The 19,624-nt window shown below is 45.8% G+C and overlaps 1 protein-coding gene across 1 annotated transcript in view; it reads right to left on the bottom strand.

The window, feature by feature from the left end:
• zzef1 (zinc finger, ZZ-type with EF hand domain 1) overlaps window positions 1-19,624 on the bottom strand; it is a 54,266-nt gene that overhangs the window by 20,761 nt on the left and 13,881 nt on the right. Inside the window, exons 22-45 of the mRNA XM_038988518.1 lie at window positions 19,192-19,361; window positions 18,855-18,936; window positions 17,593-17,794; window positions 17,267-17,385; window positions 16,830-17,079; window positions 14,510-14,589; window positions 14,191-14,284; window positions 13,507-14,065; window positions 13,117-13,281; window positions 12,819-12,938; window positions 12,410-12,571; window positions 11,950-12,082; window positions 10,901-11,039; window positions 10,555-10,720; window positions 10,177-10,310; window positions 9,906-10,034; window positions 9,615-9,784; window positions 9,225-9,429; window positions 8,700-8,893; window positions 8,130-8,416; window positions 7,355-7,529; window positions 1,105-1,237; window positions 667-914; window positions 135-449 (exon numbers count right to left, since the gene is read on the bottom strand). Of these exons, the coding sequence (XP_038844446.1) occupies window positions 135-449; window positions 667-914; window positions 1,105-1,237; window positions 7,355-7,529; window positions 8,130-8,416; window positions 8,700-8,893; window positions 9,225-9,429; window positions 9,615-9,784; window positions 9,906-10,034; window positions 10,177-10,310; window positions 10,555-10,720; window positions 10,901-11,039; window positions 11,950-12,082; window positions 12,410-12,571; window positions 12,819-12,938; window positions 13,117-13,281; window positions 13,507-14,065; window positions 14,191-14,284; window positions 14,510-14,589; window positions 16,830-17,079; window positions 17,267-17,385; window positions 17,593-17,794; window positions 18,855-18,936; window positions 19,192-19,361 (4,431 nt within the window). The remainder of the gene's footprint in view (window positions 1-134; window positions 450-666; window positions 915-1,104; window positions 1,238-7,354; window positions 7,530-8,129; window positions 8,417-8,699; window positions 8,894-9,224; window positions 9,430-9,614; window positions 9,785-9,905; window positions 10,035-10,176; window positions 10,311-10,554; window positions 10,721-10,900; window positions 11,040-11,949; window positions 12,083-12,409; window positions 12,572-12,818; window positions 12,939-13,116; window positions 13,282-13,506; window positions 14,066-14,190; window positions 14,285-14,509; window positions 14,590-16,829; window positions 17,080-17,266; window positions 17,386-17,592; window positions 17,795-18,854; window positions 18,937-19,191; window positions 19,362-19,624) is intronic.

Below are 19,624 nucleotides of genomic sequence, written 5' to 3'. Positions count from 1 at the left end.
GTTTGCCTACAGACTGGAAACCTGGGTTCGAGACCGGAGATCCAAGGGGCTGTTGCCCTTCGATACATTAGTGTCAGAAGTAGGATTTAGAAAAAATAAAACAGTACAATGAGGATGTGGGCATCCCTGCTGACCTGGAAGCAAATCTTAGTCTCTTCGTCGAGCCCCTCCAGTGGGTCAGGCCGGTTTGGGTCGGGGTCGTCGGCACAACAACTAGAGTGGTCCGAGTCATGCTCCTTGTCTTGCTCCTTCTCCTCCCTCTCCCCGTCCTGACCCTGGGCCATGCTGTGGATCTCTCTCTTGGAGGAGTAGAGCATTATGGAGAGGATCTCCAGGTCTCGGAGCAGCCACAGCTTACTGAAGCCAGTCCCCTTACTGCACTTCCTCACCAGAAGCTGGGTCAGACCGGATTGTTGGATGGCCTCCTGGGCCTCGGCAACGCCGTGCTTCTACAGGGAAGGAACACAACAGGAAATGTTAGACAAAGTCTTCAAGGTCAACCACTAGAAGACGGAAATGGACATTCAATAAAAAGACAAAAAATCTAGAAGAAAAACACAGCACAGGTGATTAACATAAAATGTCATATTGAAAAGAGAGAGAGAAAGGCACATAGTGTAGAAGTTGAGTGATGATAACCAAAAGGTGGCTTTGTTTCTGAGGTACCTTGAGTGTGTTGTAGAGGCCCTTGAGGGCCAGTGAGACGACCCAGGAGGCCTCCACAGCGTCGGGGGTGCTGCTGTCCTGACTGCTCTGCAGCAGGTGGCTGATGATGGAGGTGAAGTTACTGAGGTAGCGGGTTAGCTGGGCCTGGGGGGGTCCCTGACCCTGACCTACGCCCTGGACCTGGGACCCTGGGCTGTGGGAGCCTGTAGCACTGGAGTCCTGCGGCTGGATCAGCTGGTAGTCCTTCACTGTAAGGACAGGAGAGGGATGGCATACAGATTCAGAAAATCTTTATTGCCCCGTTGCTGGGCAATTTGGTTGCAGTAGTATAAAAACATCAAAACATACACACAAATGTGTGAGGGTTTAAAATACAGCTCTACTATGTGCACCATGAGCAAAATGTATGAAATTAACTGTGACAGTCCATCCTCTCACCTGTCTTTCTCTTGCGGGTCTTGACATCCACCACAGCAGCGTGGTTCTTCTCGGTGAAGTGCTTGAGTAGGATCATATGATGCTGCTCGTTGGCATTGTCTATGAACACTGACTGGGTGCCCATACACAGCACCTAGGATAGCAGAAAGAGCCAGGGTCAGACAAAGGGCACAACAGTGCAGGGCAGAAAGTTTACAAGCCCCTTGAATGGTGGACTACTGGAGGAGACAGCAGCAGGTTGAGTGATGCAGTACGACGACGCCAACACCATCATCAAGTTTGCTGAAGACACAACGGTGGTAGGCCTGATCACTGACTACGATGAGACAGCCTATAGGGAGGTCAGAGACCTAGCAGTGTGGTGCCAGGACAACAATCTCTCCCTCAATGTCAGCCAGACAATCGCGATGATCGTGGACTACAGGAAACGGAGGGCCGAGCACGGGTCGGGAGCTTCAATTTCCTCGTTGTCAACATCGCTAAAGATCTATCGTATCATGGTCCACACAAACCAACACAGTTGTGAAGAGAGCACGCTTCTTCTCCCTCAGGAGGCTGAAAAAATTTGGCAAGGGCCCTCAGATCCATAAAAAGTTCTACAGCTTCACCATTTGAGAGCATCTTGACTGGCTGCCTCACCGATTGGTATGGCAACTGCTTGGTATCTGACCGCAAGGCACTACAGAGGGTATTGCATACGGCCCAGTATATCACTGGGGCCAAGCTCCCTGCCATCCAGGACCTCTAGAATTTTGCCCTAAAAACTGTCAAGGACTCCATCCACCCAAGTCATAGACTGTTCTCTCTGGCACCACACAGCAAGCAGTACCGATGCACTAAGTCTGGAACCAACAGGACCCTGAACCGCTTCTACCCCCAAGCCATACGTCTGCTAAATAATTAAATAGTTTACCCATACTAACTTTTGACTTATCACATAGTGTATTTGGAAAGTATTCGGACCCCTTGAGTTTTTCCACATTGTTACGTTACAGCCTTATTCTAAAAAGGATTAAATCGTCCCCCCCCCTCAATCTACACACAATACCCAATAATTACAAAGCAAAAACATGTTCTTAGAAGTTTTTGGAAATATCACATTTACATAAGTATTCAGACCCTTTACTCAGTACTTTGTTGAAGACCTTTGGCAGCGATTATAGCCTTGACTCTTCTTGGGTATGACAATACAAGCTTGGCACACCTGTATTTGGGGAGTTTTTCCCATTCTTCTCTGCAGATCGAGTTCAAGTCCAGGCTCTGGCTGGTCACTCAAGGATATTTAGAGACTTGTCCCGAAGCCACTCCTGTGTTGTCTTGGCTGTGTGCTTAGGGTTGTTGTCCTGTTGGAAGGTGAACATTTGTCCCAGTCTGAGGTCCTGAGCACTCTGGATCGCTCTGTACTTTGCTCTCGTTCCCTCGATCCTGACTAGTCTCCCAGTCCCTGTCGCTGAAAAACATCCCATAGAATGATGCTGCCACCACCCTGTTTCACCGCAGGGATGGTGCCAATTTTCCTCGAGACGTGACACTTGGCATTCAGGCCAAAGAGTTCAATATTGGTTTCGTCTGACCAGAGAATCTTATTTATCATGGTCTGAGTCTCCTTTAGGTGCCTTTTGGCAAACTCCAAGCGGGCTGCCATGTGCCTTTTACTGAGGAGTGGCTTCTGTCTGGCCACTCTACCATAAAGGCCTGATTGGTGCAGTGCTCAGAGATGGTTGTCCTTCTGGAAGGTTCGCCCATCTCCACAGAGGACCTCTGGAGCTCTGTCAGAGAGCCCATCTGGTTCTTGGTCACTCCCTGACCGAGGTCCTACACCCATGATTGCTCAGTTTGGCCGGGCGGCCAGATCTAGGAAGAGTCTTGGTGGTTCCAAACTTCTTCCATCTTCCACTGTGTTCTTGGGGACCTATAAAGCTGCAGAAATGTTTTGGTACTCTTCCCCAGATCTGTCCCTCAACACAATCCTGTCTCGGAGCTCTAAGGACAATTCCTTCGACCTCATGGCTTGGTTTTTGCACTGACATGCACTGTAAACTGTGGGACCTTACATAGACAGCCGTGTGCCTTTCCAAATCATGTCCAATCAATTGAATTTACCACAGGTGGACTCCAATCAAGTTGTAGAAACATCTCAAGGATGTTTAATGGAAACAGGATGCACCTGAGCTCAATTTCGAGTCTCATAGCAAAGGGTCTGAATACTTGTGTAAATAAGTTCTGTTTTTTATTTTTAAGAAATTTGCAAAAAATTCTAAAATCTGTTTTCACTTTGTTAATATGGGGTATTGTGTATAGATTTTTATTTACCTTTATTTGTACCTTTATTTAACTAGGCAAGTCAGTTAAGAACAAATTCTTATTTTCAATGACGGCCTAGGAACAGTTTTCCCTGATGAGGATTTGTTTTTATTTAATCCATTTTAGAATAACACTGTAACGTAACTAAATGTGGAAAAAGGCAAGTGGTCTGAATACTTCCCGAATACACTGTTTGCTGCTGCTACTGTTTATTATCGATCCTGTTGCCTAGTCACTCTATTTCTAGTTATATGTACATATCTAATTCAATTACCTTGTACCCTTGCACATAGACTCGGTACTGATACCCCGTGTATATAGCAAAGTTATCGTTACTCATTGTGTATTTATTATTACGTGTTATTACTTTTCTATAATTTCTCAATTTTCTTTCTCTCTGCATTGAAGGGCCCGTAAGTAAGCATTTCACTGTTAGTCTACACCTGTTGTTTACAAAGCATGCAAGGAATAAAATTAGATTTTAGATTGAGTTCCAGTAAATTATTGTCAATAGTATATAGGTACAGTGGGGAGAACAAGTATTTGATACACTGTCGATTTTGCAGGTTTTCCTACTTACAAAGCATGTAGAGGTCTGTAATTTTTATTATAGGTACACTTCAACTGTGAGAGGCGGAATCTAAAACAAAAATCCAGAAAATCACATTGTATGATTTTTAAGTAATTAATTAGCATTTTATTGCATGACATAAGTATTTGATACATCAGAGAAGCAGAACTTAATATTTGGTACAGAAACCTTTGTTTGCAATTACAGAGATCATACGTTTCCTGTAGTTCTTGACCAGGTTTGCACACACTGCAGCAGGGATTTTGGCCCACTCCTCCATACAGACCTTCTCCAGATCCTTCAGGTTTCGGGGCTGTCGCTGGGCAAAATGGACTTTCAGCTCCCTCCAAAGATTTTCTATTGGGTTCAGGTCTGGAGACTGGCTAGGCCACTCCAGGACCTTGAGATGCTTCTTACGGAGCCACTCCTTAGTTGCCCTGGCTGTGTGTTTCGGATCGTTGTCATGCTGGAAGACCCAGCCACGACCCATCTTCAATGCTTTTACTGAGGGAAGGAGGTTGTTGGCCAAGATCTCGCGATACATGGCCCCATCCATCCTCCCCTCAATACGGTGCAGTCGTCCTGTCCCCTTTGCAGAAAAGCATCCCCAAAGAATTATGTTTCCACCTCCATGCTTCACGGTTGGGATGGTGTTCTTGGGGTTGTACTCATCCTTCTTCTTCCTCCAAACACGACGAGTGGAGTTTAGACCAAAAAGCTCTATTTTTGTCTCATCAGACCACATGACCTTCTCTCATTCCTCCTCTGGATCATCCAGATGGTCATTGGCAAACTTCAGACGGGCCTGGACATGCGCTGGCTTGAGCAGGGGGACCTTGCATGCACTGCAGAATTTTAATCCATGACGGCGTAGTGTGTTACTAATGGTTTTCTTTGAGACTGTGGTCCAAGCTCTCTTCAGGTCATTGACCAGGTCCTGCCGTGTAGTTCTGGGCTGATCCCTCACCTTCCTCATGATCATTGATGCCCCACGAGGTGAGATCTTGCATGGAGCCCCAGACCGAGGGTGATTGACCGTCATCTTGAACTTCCTCCATTTTCTAATAATTGCGCCAACAGTTGTTGCCTTCTCACCAAGCTGCTTGCCTATTGTCCTGTAGCCCATCCCAGCCTTGTGCAGGTCTACAATTTTATCCCTGATGTCCTTACACAGCTCTCTGGTCTTGGCCATTGTGGAGAGGTTGGAGTCTGTTTGATTGAGTGTGTGGACAGGTGTCTTTTATACAGGTAACGAGTTCAAACAGGTGCAGTTAATACAGGTAATGAGTGGAGAACAGGAGGGCTTCTTAAAGAAAAACTAACAGGTCTGTGAGAGCCGGAATTCTTACCGGTTGGTAGGTGATCAAATACTTATGTCATGCAATAAAATGCAAATTAATTACTTAAAAATCATACAATGTGATTTTCTGGATTTTTGTTTTAGATTCCGTCTCTCACAGTTGAAGTGTACCTATGATAAAAATGACAGACCTCTACATGCTTTGTAAGTAGGAAAACCTGCAAAATCGGCAGTATGTCAAATACTTGTTCTCCCCACTGTATATAGAATTGGATGCTCCTCAGAGGAGGAAGGGGAGAACCATCCTCTCCAGTGAATGTCATTAAAATGAAAATAGTGAAACATTAAAAAAAGTTATCCTTTTTAGAGATATATATATAGCTTTATTTAAGCTACAAAATAATTGATTCAAACACACTGTTTGCAATGAAGGTCTACAGTAGCTTCAACAGCACTCTGTAGGGTAGCACCATGGTGTAGCCGGAGGACAGCTAGTTTCTGTCCTCCTCTGGGTACATTGACTTAAATACAAAACCTAGGAGGCTCGTGATTCTAATTCTCTAACTATGACAATTTCTGGAGGACGTCCTCCAACCTATCAGAGTTCTTGCAGCATGAACTGACATGTTGTCCACCCAATCAAAGGATCAGAGAATTAATCTAGTACTGAAAGCATAAACTACAGCCTACAGCTAGCTAGCACTACAGTGCAAAAAAATGTGGTGAGTAGTTGAAAGATAGTTGAACAGTTAACAAATTAAATTCTTCAAAAATGAAGGAGAAGCAATAGTTAGCTGTATTTTGTTGTAATTTTCACAATTTCACTTACTTAGCTAGCGAATGCAGCGAGCTAGTTCAGCCTACTCAAACAAAGAGGAATGTTATGTTAGTTAGCGGGATATGGCTATCCAACACTGGAACTCTTCCAAGTTAAGGTAAGCTTTTGGTTTTATGAATTTATTGCCACCGGGGGCCCCTGCTGTAGCTGTTAAACTGCTTGCTGCTGACTGTACACTGTACTACATGATTGTAGCGGGTTTGCTAACGCGTTAGTTCTAGTAGCTATGTTGACTATGACTGTAATAGGGTGACAACAATGTAGGCTGTGTGTAGCGATTATGATGAAGGTTTGGCTTGGAAAGATTTTGCGCCTGGTCACAGACAGCTGATGTGTTGTGCACTGAAGTCCACAAGTGAAGGGAAAAGGTGAGAGGAGAAGAGCGCATAGATGCGAGAAGGAATTATACAACAGTCAAAGGGATCATACTGTTTATATGTGGCTGCTATGAAAGTGAACTGTGTTTGCGTGTGATCAGGGGTGTATACATTCAGGCGATTCTGTTGAAAAACGTTTCTTAAACAGAAGCAAACGGAACGAAACGGGGATAAACATACCTGAATTTGTCCAATAGAAACTCATGTTTGCAACTGTTGGACTAATGATTACACCCTAGATTGGTACCATATTCCTTTCACGCAATTACTACATCAAGCTTGTGACTACAAACTCATTGGATGCATTTGCAGTTTGTTTTGGCCTATGTTATCCCAAAAGTCTTACAAAACCGATTAACTAGCCTGCTAATATTGTTGCACTTGCTATGTCTAGGAGTCTTAGGTCTAGTTAACTGGTCTGTAACCTGAATACATTTTTGAATTCATGTGAGAAATCAGCATTTGAGGACCGTGTTGGATGCACATGTGCCTAAGGAGACAGCAACCTTACCTTAGGTCCAGGGACAGCTTTGTCTTGACTCTTTTGAGTCGGCGAGCCCAAGCAGATTATTATGGTCAGATGGTGACGGAAACAAATATATGCAAACAGGAAAACTACAAAACAGGCTAATAAAATCGAATAAAAAGGCCTCACAGCCAACAAACAAACCCAGCAGCCTCACGGCTTGCAAGCTGGGACACTGACAGACGATCACCCTAAATGGCAACCAGGCTCAGCACCTGGACAAGTTTGCTGCTGCCCCCTGTGGGAATGGAATGTGGACGCGATAGTGAGCTGTAGTGTGCTGTCTAAACTACCTAACCTATTCCATAAAAATAGTAACTGAATTAGTCAGTACCTCAGGGAAGCCGACCAGCACCAGCAGGGTGAAGAGGTTGGTGCGTTTCAGCGTTTGTGGTAGTTGCCGGACACAGTGGTCAGTGAAGGCTGCTATGACAACACTCCACTGGGGACAGGCGTTCAGGCTCCGCAGGATATCAGCCACCGAACACGCCCAGTCCAGACCTATACGACTATATTTCAAAAGAGAGAGAAAATATATCTAGTGACTTCATCATAACAATGACTATCAAGCAACCTCTTTAGGTATGTCCCATATGACAACAAAGAAGAGAGCGGGAGAAGAGATGTCTCACAACAATGGCGTTAGAATAATTGGTCAAGCAACACAGTCAAATCTGCAGCAAACTTAGGAAAACTTCGGTTGAACGATTTGAATTAACAATCCAAAATGTTACTGTGAGCTGCAAAATAACTTCTTTTTGTAAGGATTACTGTGGCAATATTCTAGGACCTTGCCATTCCTACTACATATAACGGACAGCCTATATGGCTACCTGATTATTTACAGCTTCAGTTTAGACCGAAACAAACATTTACATTCGCCACACACTACCTTCTATACTGTTTGCTAACGTTAGCGAATGTTGGCAGGTAACACAAAACCAAATGGAATATGTTAGCCAACATTAGCTAACGTTTGCAAACTATTTCCCTAGTTGAACGCACATTTAGATCTACTGGATGTCGTGTTCCACTCTCCGGTTCACTGTGGTTTACAACTCATATATAGACACAAACAGTGAATGCATGTCTATGGTGCCATTGTTTACCTGTCCAGACAGACAGCCCCCAAGCTGAAAAGTAGCTGGGTGGTCTTCCAGCCCTGTGTGTCAGCCCCGGAGGCAGCCCCCTCTCCAGGGGTGAGCAGCTCGTACTTATCGGCTAGGGCCTCTCTGACGGCCGCGTCCGCCTCCAGGGGTGGTATCCTCAGCAGCAGCTGCCCCAGGAGACCAAGGGTCAGGTGGTAGGTCTCGTTCAGACACCCGGCATTGGAGATGACCACCCTGAAGAGCTGGGGCAGGATGGGGCTCAGGCTGGACAGAGCAAGGGTGGAGCCCTGGAGGAGGGGGGAGATGCAAGAGGTCAGAGGTCAATGAATAGTTACAGCGGTAACTATAACTGTAGTAACAATATTGTATTAACATGTAGTTGCATAGTAACCGTTGTTAGTTATTACTGTGTAGTTACATAGGGCAACTTAAGTGACCGCTTGAACTTAAAGAACGGTGTATTGGCTCTGAGCCCCCTTGGCTATTCAGAACAATACAACTGAAGGCACTTCATAGACTCAGTATGGACTTCCTAGCTTCTGCTGCTATCTTGTAGTACAACCATCTTACCGGTTTGGCTGGAGGCAGCATGGCAGCTAGCAGTCCCAGGATCCTCTCTCTGGAGCACTCTGCAAACACATGCTCCTGGATGGGCACCTTGGCCATCTTCTCCATCTTCTCATCCCTCTCCTTCATCATCTCTCTCATCTCTTCTATGTCCTCAGGCGTTGGAGAGGTGATGGTCTCTGAGCCCGACTCTGGAGCTGGGGGATACAGGGAAACAGGCAAAGGTTAAGGCAAAGGTTAATTTAGCTTCATCTCCAGACTAGGCGCAACAGTCATGGACAAAGAAGGATGGATGAATGCTGTGATACCGACTGACACACTCATTCAAACAGGTCGGTGGACAGGATGACTTAAAAAACATTAAATTCAGCTATAAGACATGTGCAACATTCTTGTACCATTTCACCAATTGGTGATGAAAGCTAACAATGGTCTGACACACATTCAATTGAATTGAATTCAAAGCGACTACTAAATTCCATGCGGGGGGTGATTAGAAAAGCACAAGGCTGGTCCTTCCATCCTCACCTCTGACCACAGGAGAGAGTGTTCCCTCGCTGGACAGAGACGGGGTCTGGCTGAGGCTGGACGAGTCTAGGGTGTCCTGTTTCACCAGCTTCTTCTTCCCCTTCTCCTGTCCTCCTTCTCCCTCTGACGTGGAGCACACCTCCAGGGCAGCAGGGGGAGACTGCACCTCCTTCTCCTTCCCTTTCTCCTTCCCCTGGGCTTTAGTCTGATGGATTAAACAGAAGAAGGAGCGTCAGTGTGTGGTGGTGTATTGGAGCAGTAGAAGTGAACAGCTGCAGGGGGAAATTGATTCTGAAGCAGAATCATATCGGTAAAAAAGACATTTTACAAGGAGTAGGGACACAATATGGAAGCAGAGGCCTGGCTCCAGGCCAGGGTCTAGTAACTCACCTTGTCCCTAGAGGGCAGTGGTGAGCAGATAGCAGTGGTGGAGCCAGGCAGAGAGGAGGTGTCTTCTGTGGTGGTGTTGATGCTGAGCTCCTGGGAGGGTGACTCAGGACACAGCTCACTCTCTGACTCATTAGAGGCCAGCAGGGACAGCAGGGCAGAGGACCGCAGACCTGCACACACACAGGGATGGAATGATTTAACAGAAACCCTAAGAAGTTGCGATATGTAACTGTACAATTTCCCACCCCCCCTCCCCATCACTACAAGATATACAGGTGCTGTGCGGCCTACCTTTGCCAGTCTGTCCCTTGAGTAGGCACTCGGTAATGAGCTGTGAGCAGCGTGTCTGCAGGGCAGAGGCCTGGGTCAGGGTGTCTGGCCCCAGAGGCTCCCCCTCCTGCTGTCTCTCGCTGCTCAGGTCTGAGGTGTAAAGAAAAGAAACAAATACTTTTCGATGACAATTACAACTCCATCAAGTTGAGTGCTGGTCCCATTTTGTCATTGTTATGTGACAGACTCCCTTTCATTTTTATGCCAGAGGATAAGAGTTGAGCATGTTTACCTGAGGTGTACAGGGCCAAGGCAGCAAACAGCAGCCAGGAGTAGTTGTGGATGTAGGGCTGGATGAGACGGTGGCGGTCACTGATCCTGATGGTCACCATGGGACAGACGGTGATCCGATGGGTCGGGAGGTGACTGGAGGACGACATGAAGGATAAACAAGAGACAGGGTGAGAGATGGTAAGCTGCTGCAGTACCTGTGCATTACCGCCCCAGTCAATTCCACTGAGGAAGACGTATCAGCTTTAGCAGGTTTTAGACAGATTAGATAGAAACATAACATATAATAAGCTTTAATACAAGACATTATAAAGCCTCGTACATGCTTTTGGCGTTATACCTAAAGTGTTTCTGAAACAAAAAAGTGTTAGTATGTTACCTGTCGGGGTATTTCTTGGCATTGTAGCAGCCGAAGCAGAGGTCAAAGTCTTCACAGACATTACAGTTGATCCTGCTGCCCACAATGAGGCCCTGGCAGTGGTCACACGCATACTCCATGTTCACCATCTCATGGTCGTCCTCGTGACCCTCCGGTTTGGCACCACCTAGATACACACAGAGACGGTACAGGTAGTTTTGCGGAAAGATGCAACTGTTTTACGTTCTCACGTTGAAGCTTAAACAAGACATTTCAGGTCCAGCTCTACACAGTGTGTGTGTGTGTGTGTGTGTGTGTGTGTGTGTGTGTGTGTGTGTGTGCGCAATGGGAGTGTGTGTGTACTCACTGAGGAAGCAGGTCTTGCACAGGTCCATGTCCATACACTGCAGACAGCGGTACCGGTGCCAGGGGGCCATCCTCTCACAGCCATCACAGGAGATCACCACGTTGAGCAGGTCACAATAACGAGCTATGAACATGTGCATCTGAGGACAGGAAGGGGTTAAGTACCTCAAGCTTTTGGACAATATCATGGACATGGTTGGGGTCAATTCCATTTCAATTCAAGCGGTAAACTGAAATTCTAATTCCAATTGTCCTCAATGCATTTCAATGACAAAATTGTAATTAGAATTTAAATTTTTGTTAAATTCCTAAATTCCTCATCATGGCCATTCTGTATCTCTGGGGTCCTGAAAGAAGTGTGTACACCAGCTACGTATTCTTTACATGGCAACTTTCCCTTGCTATATTACAAGTGACCACATAATATATCAGAGATTAGGAGATAGTTTTCAGAAGAAAACTATGAGTAAATATTTGCCAAAGAATTATTCATACTGCAGAGATCCCGGATGTTTTTGTGGATCAGCTGCTGCCTTAAAATACCAACTCACTCAAATATCACGGGAGGTTATGGCAGAAGGTGTTGTCGGGTTTTTATTTGACTCAAATAAGGAACTAAGCACATGAGCACGCAGTAGGGATGTTTACAGTTAAATTTGACCAGTCATGCTTATCGGTGTATGGGCAAATTTGCATAATTCTGTGGACTTTAATTGACCAGTCTGTATTTTCGTTAGTCATGCATCTTATTTATCCCACATGACACCCACCCTGTTTGACAACCCTGTTCCGAGGCTTTTAAATGATATCTAATTCAACCGTTTATCTTTTAAATGTTTTGGCATTCAGCTCCAGAAAGTCACTTTCTGACCACATCTACCATTGCCAAATACGTATAAAGTTTGTTCAAATCAAAAGCGGAGCGGTCAAAAAGTGATTGAAATCAAATGGAACGACCCCTCATCCAATCCTCTCAGATCTACACAAGTGCCGAGGGGGTAGGGACTAGGGATTGAGTATTAGGTATTAAAGGGCCCGAGTCCACTCTACCTTTCTCCTGTCCTCCATGGAACCCTCCTCGTCAATCTTGTCATACCACTTCTCAAACATCCCGTCCACGCACTCGTCCATCCAGTCCCGGTTCTTCTTGTAGTCTGCTATCTCATCCTCCTCCGTCCACTGACTGGGGACAAAATCAGACAGGGTGGAAGATGAGACGGCCATTTTCTCACATTTAGGTAACATGTTACCTTCAGGTGATATCCTACCCTTTTTGTCTGGCTAATATCTAGCGGAGCATGGTCTTCAAATAAAAACTGATAGTAGATATTTTCACAGGCCACAACACTCACTCTTGTAGCGCATGAAGAAGGCTGTTGTGTCTAACGCATGTTATGTGGCATATATTATGAAGATAGAGTAGTTGAACCCTTGGTGAAATGCTACTAAACAGCGCCACCACTCCACACCACTAGTTGGCACCATTCCTCTGTCCCTCCTCAGACAGTACCTGATGGCAATGTCGTGCACGCTGATGTTCTCCTGGGACATGGTGAGGAGGAGGTCAGGTAGTTTGATCTGGAGGAACAGGGGGAGGTCCTGCACCTCCCAGCTCATGTCCAGGAGATGCAGCAGGCATGTCTGAACACAAGAAAGGGCAGGCAGCAGGACCCTGGGGAGGGGAAGAACACAAATTAGTTATCAATCAGCACATTTAAATGGGAGAGGGAAGGAGAAAGCAGAATGGGTTTCACTTATTTTCTCTATACTCACAAATGCTGTGTCATAACTGGCACAGCAACACAGCCAACCAGTATACATCTTTATCATCCTTATAATGTCTTATTACAAGGCTTATAACACGTTATGTCTCTCTATGCAGCAGATTTTCAACTGAACAGGGATTAATGAATACATACTTCTCGTTGAGACTGCTGAAGCCTTGTACTGCCTCCACCAGCATGAGGACTAGTCGATGGTAGGACCTCCTCACCTTCTCTCTCAGCTCCTGCCCACTGCCAGACAACTGTGAGAAATAACTGCCCAGGGAAAACAAACCCCGAATGAGTGTCTTAAAAGGAAAATTAGGTGGAAATAGATCATTATATCAATACAAAATCAGTGGATCTCAATCAGACTGTTATTATTGCAATCATGAAGCCTTTATGACAGCTACATTACACATGATAAAATCAGTCTTTATAGGGTCAGACGGACCTGGTGAAGTCTTTCTGGCAGGCCAGCAGTTCCTGTAGGAACAGAATGCAGGGGGCCTGGAAGAGGTGTGGTTTCCCCAGGGACAGTAAACACTGCTGCACCGTCTCCAGTACCTTACACACACTCTGAGCCTGGGCCTTGTTCAAGGACAGCGTCTGCCGGACACTGCACAGGTAGATAAATACAAATACACACACAAAAACAAAGGCTTAGCAAAACATAAATCACAACATTGGCTCTAGAGAGCAAGTCTGTTCAATCTAACAGTTTAAGAACGACAATATAATAACACATTTGTAAATGAGTTAAAAGAAATCACTGCTTCCTAATCAACAAAGCCAAACAATGAACCCTTCCAGTGCCCAGTGTGTGGATGACAGTGACACATACCTGACAGCAGTCAGTGTCTGGTCCTTCATGAAGTTGATGATGTGTTTGAGGAGAGGGTAGCGTTCCTTGATAGAGGGGGCAGAGCGAGGCTCTTCCACGGAGCGCAAGGAGAGGAGGCGGAGGCGGCCCCGGCTGAAGGAGGGAGCCTTCCGGGGGAAGGTGGAGGGGGAGGCAGGCTCTGCTGCCCCTGGCTGGTAGGACAGGCTCTCTGTGGACCCCAGGAGGCCCTGGCTGGATGGGCCCGGCCCTGGGTCAGAAGCTGTCGAACCTTGGGGATGGACCCTGAAAGAATGAGGGCAGCCTGGTCCAGGCACTGGGCCCACAGCTCCAGACCTTGCCTCACAGCCCCCCACCTCAGAGCCTGCTGCCTGGGAGGACTGGGCTCCCAACGAGGTGCTGGGCTGGAAGTCCCCCTCTGATATGGAGGTGGAGCGGAGGAGTGGAGGATGTAGGACAGCGCTGCCCTCTGCTGCCCTGGAGGAGTCGGTGTCCAAGCGAGAAGAAGCGCCACTGGGGGGGAATCTCAACAAAAGATCGGCCTTCCCAAGGACCATCTCAGCTAGAGGAGAAGGAAGTGGCAGGAGGGAGAGATTTGAAGCATTTGTCCATACATATGCATGATTATAGTTCAGATATTTGTATCAGTATGTTTAAAATACAAATCAAAAGGGTTGTAGTGCTCACCGAGACCATCCATGGTTACTTCACAGTGGCCCTCCTCCTTCTCCTCCTCAGAGACATTCATTTTGCCTACCAGATACCGCTGCTTCATCTCCAACTGAAAACAACAGAACACAACACACTCACACCACTGATAGGGGCCTTTGATTGTGTGTTATTTGTGATTCTTTCTTTTGTCTTCTGTGAGGCTGTGTGTATGTGCGCAGTTTCTAGGTTCATTTCCCCTAGAAAGATAATTAAATTGTGTCGTGTTAAATTGTATAGCAAATGAATGAATCAAAGGGATCATTTGAGTTTAAGGATTCACTCAAAAGACACTCACCATCCATGTTTTGATGCTCTCAGCCAGTGAGAAGACCTGCACAAAGTCTTCACTCAGACTCGCCTGACCACCCTGGCTGGCTACTCGTACAGAAAAGGGGGAGAAAAGTGAAGGAACATATAAGTCAATTCACTATCCAAATTAAACAAATGTGAATCTAGTTAAAACAGTTGATATCAACAACAGCGCTGAGCACATAACAACCATGATAGGGATTAGCGTCCTATTCTCATTGGCCACCAGTACGACTTTTCCCGTTTTCTAAAAATCCATATAAGAGCATAGCATGGAACAAAATGTAAAAAAAACTAAAAATATATGTTTTTTCACCCCAAGTCTGTAAATATTGAATAATCCTCTTGTAATAAAGTTAGTTATGTAGGAGGAAGGAACTTAGTCGAGAGGAAAGAAAACTCTAAATGTAAAAAAGCTCAAATTTACATGCATTGAATAATCCAGTTGACGAGCATGCGTCACTGTCTAGGGTGTGGTCCAGAAGGGGCCAGTGTTGTCCACAGGCGGGTCCCAGAAGGCAGGCTGCAAAGCAGGAGCAGTGGGCCTCTGAGTACATGCCCTTTTCATTGGTTATTATTTTGTTTTTACCCATTTTTCTTCACAATTTTATGATATCCAAATTGGTAGTTACAGTCTTGTCCCATCGCTGCAACTCGAGAGCCATGCGTCCTCCCAAACATGACCCTGCCAAACTGCACTGCTTCTTGTTAACGCGGACTGCTTCTTGTTAATGACACTGCTCGCTTAACCCAGGAAGCCAGCCGCACCAATGTGTCGGAGGAAAGACCATACAACTGGCGACCGTGTCAGTGTGCATGCGCCTGGCCCGCCACAGGAGTTGCTATAGTGCGATGGGACAAGGACATCCCCGGCCGGAAAAACCCTCCTCTAACCGGGACAACGCTGGGCCATTTGTGCACCACCTCATGGGTTTCCCGGTCGCAGCAGTCTGTGACACAGCCCAGGATCGAACCAGGGTCTGTAGTGACGCCTCAAGCACTGCGATGCAGTGCCTTAGACCGCTGTGCCACTCGGAAGGCCCACCATTTTCATTTTTGCACTTCATCTCCACCTCCCTGTTAAGCCAAAAGATGACGTGGACATGACTCTGTCCCCTGGCTGTTCTTCAGGGAGGTGGAGATGGACGAATGCAGAATCTTCAACGTTTATGATTGGATTACTTTCCAACGTTAGGGTCTCTAACCTTTGCAGCCCAAAGAAACTGTTCTCTGTAATCTGAGAGACCTCGTTAGTCATTAGGTTTAGGAACCTCAAGTCACTTAAATGTAAAGTCCACAATAGTGATATCATTCCAACAGTTCCAGATTTATCCAGCAACAGAACTGCTCTGAGGGGATTTCTGCGATCTGAAAGCGTCACAAAGAAAGTATTTTCAGCCATGTGACAGGACTGTCACATAGAAAATGTTGAAAAGTACTAGGTGTTTACTAAGAAAACACATGGTGAATTGATAATTGGACAGTAATAACCTATGAATTACTTGTCTGTTTCTTTGGCATCTTCTCCCCTGTCTGTGGTAATGACAGTTCTCCATCGTGTCGTTTGCTCCACAGAAGGTGACGTTTGAGGCTGGGCCCCAGCTGCAGTTCCTGTTCCACTCAGACAGCAGCAACAACGAGTGGGGCTATAAGTTCACAGTGACGGCCCACGGCCTGCCTGATATCACCGTGTCCTGGATGTCAGACCTGTAGTACTATTGTGTACCATTTGAGTGAGATTCTTCAAAAAACGGATCAATCTCAGATTAATGGGAAGCTCCTTAACACTGTGGATCTCTGATGACAACATATCACATATGATCAAAAACTACATATACTAGGGACTAGGGAGGGTAATACTTTTGTGTATCATTTGAGTGAGATTCTTCAAATAATGGATCAATCTCAGATTAATGGGGGCCTGAACACCAGTATAAAAGCTGATGTTGAGCACCTCAAGCCCTTGACAGTTTCTCACTGCAGATACTGCATGGTTCGCAGAGTCATGGATCTATCAATCAAGTTCTGTGATAGAGTCTCAATACTGTTTAACAGACTAAAAGGAAATGCTTTTCTCATTGAAAGAAACATAACGCAACTTTGAGACGTTCGAACGCCACAGCACATTTTGTGTAAGATTTTTGTGTAGCACATGCAGAGAAGATTATATGGACATTAAGAAAATGTGAAAAGGCGTCCTGCTTTAGAAAATGTGAATAAGGGTGAGGTGAACCGGGAGCCATTTTTGCCATTTTTGTAATTATCAAATAAATTAAATGAATCACTCATTCTAATTATTCAATTACCATAGATCCTGAGAGCGTGGTTGAGGGCTGGCGTGTGGTAAATCATGGCTGCAAAGATGGCATTCACCGCCATGTCAGCCTTCCACCCCGCAACTATCTCGTTCCTAATTGGCTGCTTCTTGCAGGCCAGCATGAGGCTTTTCATCAACTGAGTCCTGCCGTCTAGAGGCTCCTCTGTCGGGTTCCAGTGACCAAAGTCGGCACAGAATTTCATGAAACAATCAGAACAACCTGGCTGGCATGTCTTCACCTGATTCACAGAGCAAGAGAGAATATTAGAAAGTGCCGTAACCATACATACACAATCACATACTTATTTCTATTTCATTCTGTGGCTGCAACAATATGATGTGCCCTGCATTTATGCATTGGCATTCAGCTATGGAGTGAGAGGTATATACAAATAGAAACACTGACTCAGTGCTCGTACACCCTACCTCATCTGTGTGGACGTGGGGAGATTCAATGAGCCCGTGTCTGAAGACAGGCTTCCACAGAGGAGAGGACAGGACGTGGGCCATCTTCCCAGCAGGAAGCTCCTTCACACTGCGGATCTCTGATGACAACATATCACATATGATCAAAAACCACATATACTAGGGAGGGTAATACTTTTGGGTGCAGGCCTTAGTGTGAATTAGGAGAAAGAACAGAAATGGGGAGATTTTTCTCTCTCTCAATATCTCTGTCTCTATTGCGCTCTAACCCCCTACCTCCTTCCCTCCACCCCCTCTAAATCCCTCTCCCCATCCCTCCCTCTCACCGTGGGGTGATTTGAGGGCCATGGTCCTGGAGGCCAGGCGGCCCATGAGTCGGGCCACCAGCAGCTGTAGGTCTGACATCCAGGACACGGTGATATCAGGCAGGCCGTGGGCCGTCACTGTGAACTTATAGCCCCACTCGTTGTTGCTGCTGTCTGAGTGGAACAGGAACTGCAGCTGGGGCCCAGCCTCAAACGTCACCTTCTGTGGAGCAAACGACACGATGGAGAACTGTCATTACCACAGACAGTGGAGAAGATGCCAAAGAAACAGACAAGTAATTCATAGGTTATAACTGTCCAATTATCAATTCACCATGTGTTTTCTTAGTAAACACCTAGTACTTTCTGTAATGTCTCGGGTAGCTGTGGTTACCTGCGCACACTGTTCCTGGTGCGCACAATCACAAAAACTGAAACAATTTCCGCATCCAAAAACCAACAAGCCAATCACCCTGAAGAGCCTGACTACATGCTCCTCTGAAGGAGTCATCAAGGCTATCCAGCGCCCTAGACATCGGGAAGACCACACGCGCGCTGAGAACACGGATCACAGAACACAAAAGCTCTATTAGACGTAAGGATGACAACTACCCTCTAGCAGCCCACTTTATCCTGCACCAACACACAGTCAATGAACTAAAGTTCTGGGCAATAGAGAAAATAAAGAGGAATGAGAGGGGCTGATTTTGACCGTTTCCTACTACAAAAATATACAGTTGCTCCCCACGGACTAAACAAACAACAAGAACTAAACATTTTTCTAGTATACCTAGACTGACTAGTATAGCCTTGTGGATTTTCCTTGTTCATCTGAGTTTTTGATAACTGCTATAGTCTCATTTTTATAGAACGTGTTTTACGCACCAGTGCCTGTACTGTTCTTTACGCTCTTCCTTCGAATATATTCCTGTGTGTTATTTTTCATCTTGTGATGTGAAAATGTAGCATATATGTTTTGTATATAGTTTATTTTCCTGTCATGTGACATTTACTTGTCCCCGCCTCTATTTCTAGAGACAGGTCGGCTTCGGTCCACAATGCTGCCTGAGGAAGACTCTAGCAGTCGAAACGCCCTGCAGTTGTGCATCCTCATGTACAATGCTGAGCTGCTCCTAAATGTATTCTTTTGTAAACATTTTCTGTTTATTGTTCACTAAAAGTTTATTGCAAAGTACTGGCCGCCTGCTGGTCCTTTTTCTTGGATTACCTGCCATTTAGGGGCCTACCTTCCCACTGCCCTAATCTCAGCCGTGGTTACCTACCTTTGGCCATTTCTCAGTCCCGACCTTCATGTCGTAGCGGACCTTCCCTCCTCTGGCGTCTGTGAACTCTAGGTAGTCGTATCTGCCAGGATTCAAGAGAACGCTACATGAGGTAATGGAAATGTAAAGAGATTTCCTTAATCTCTTGATGATATTATGTCGCATGAAGAGGAATTCAAATAATTACATGCATGCAAACAGTTGGTCAGATATGCTAAGAATAAGTGTATCTGATAAGGCATAATCTTCAATGAAAAGAACAGAATAGAGAGAGAGAGGAAGTAAAGAGACAGGACAGAGATAAAGAGACAGAATGGTGTGTGGCTCTTATGCTCACCTCTTCTCTGTCTCACTGCGTTCGTCAAACTCCACCTCGAAGGAAGTGGCCCCGGGGCAGGCGAAGATGGTGGTCTCGTGTCTGCTGTTCTCGTAGTTATGAGGAGACTCCATGTTCCAGGTCCTCAGGACCACCGGCTGCTGGGGCTGCTGGCAGCTCTCAAGGTCCACCTGGCAGGGACACAACACATATCACGTTAACATCACATCTAGGGTTGCAAACTTGCGGTAATTTTCCTAAAATTATGCAGTTTTCCAGAAATCCTGGTTGGAGGATTCCCAGATTTTCTTCATATTCTCTCATATTGGGACAGTTGCCGGAATGTTGCAACCGTAATCAAATCAGACAAAAGCAGCATATGGGTTCATTCGGTTCCTTTTACATAAACCATGCAGTTCTTCATGACATCAAACAGTCCCAGTCCTCTACGGTA

This window comes from Salvelinus namaycush, chromosome 3 (genome assembly GCF_016432855.1).
Source record: "Salvelinus namaycush isolate Seneca chromosome 3, SaNama_1.0, whole genome shotgun sequence".
Classification (NCBI taxonomy): domain Eukaryota; kingdom Metazoa; phylum Chordata; class Actinopteri; order Salmoniformes; family Salmonidae; genus Salvelinus; species Salvelinus namaycush.
Note: the sequence above shows the minus strand (reverse complement) of the source record. Positions and strands in the feature narration are given on the sequence as shown.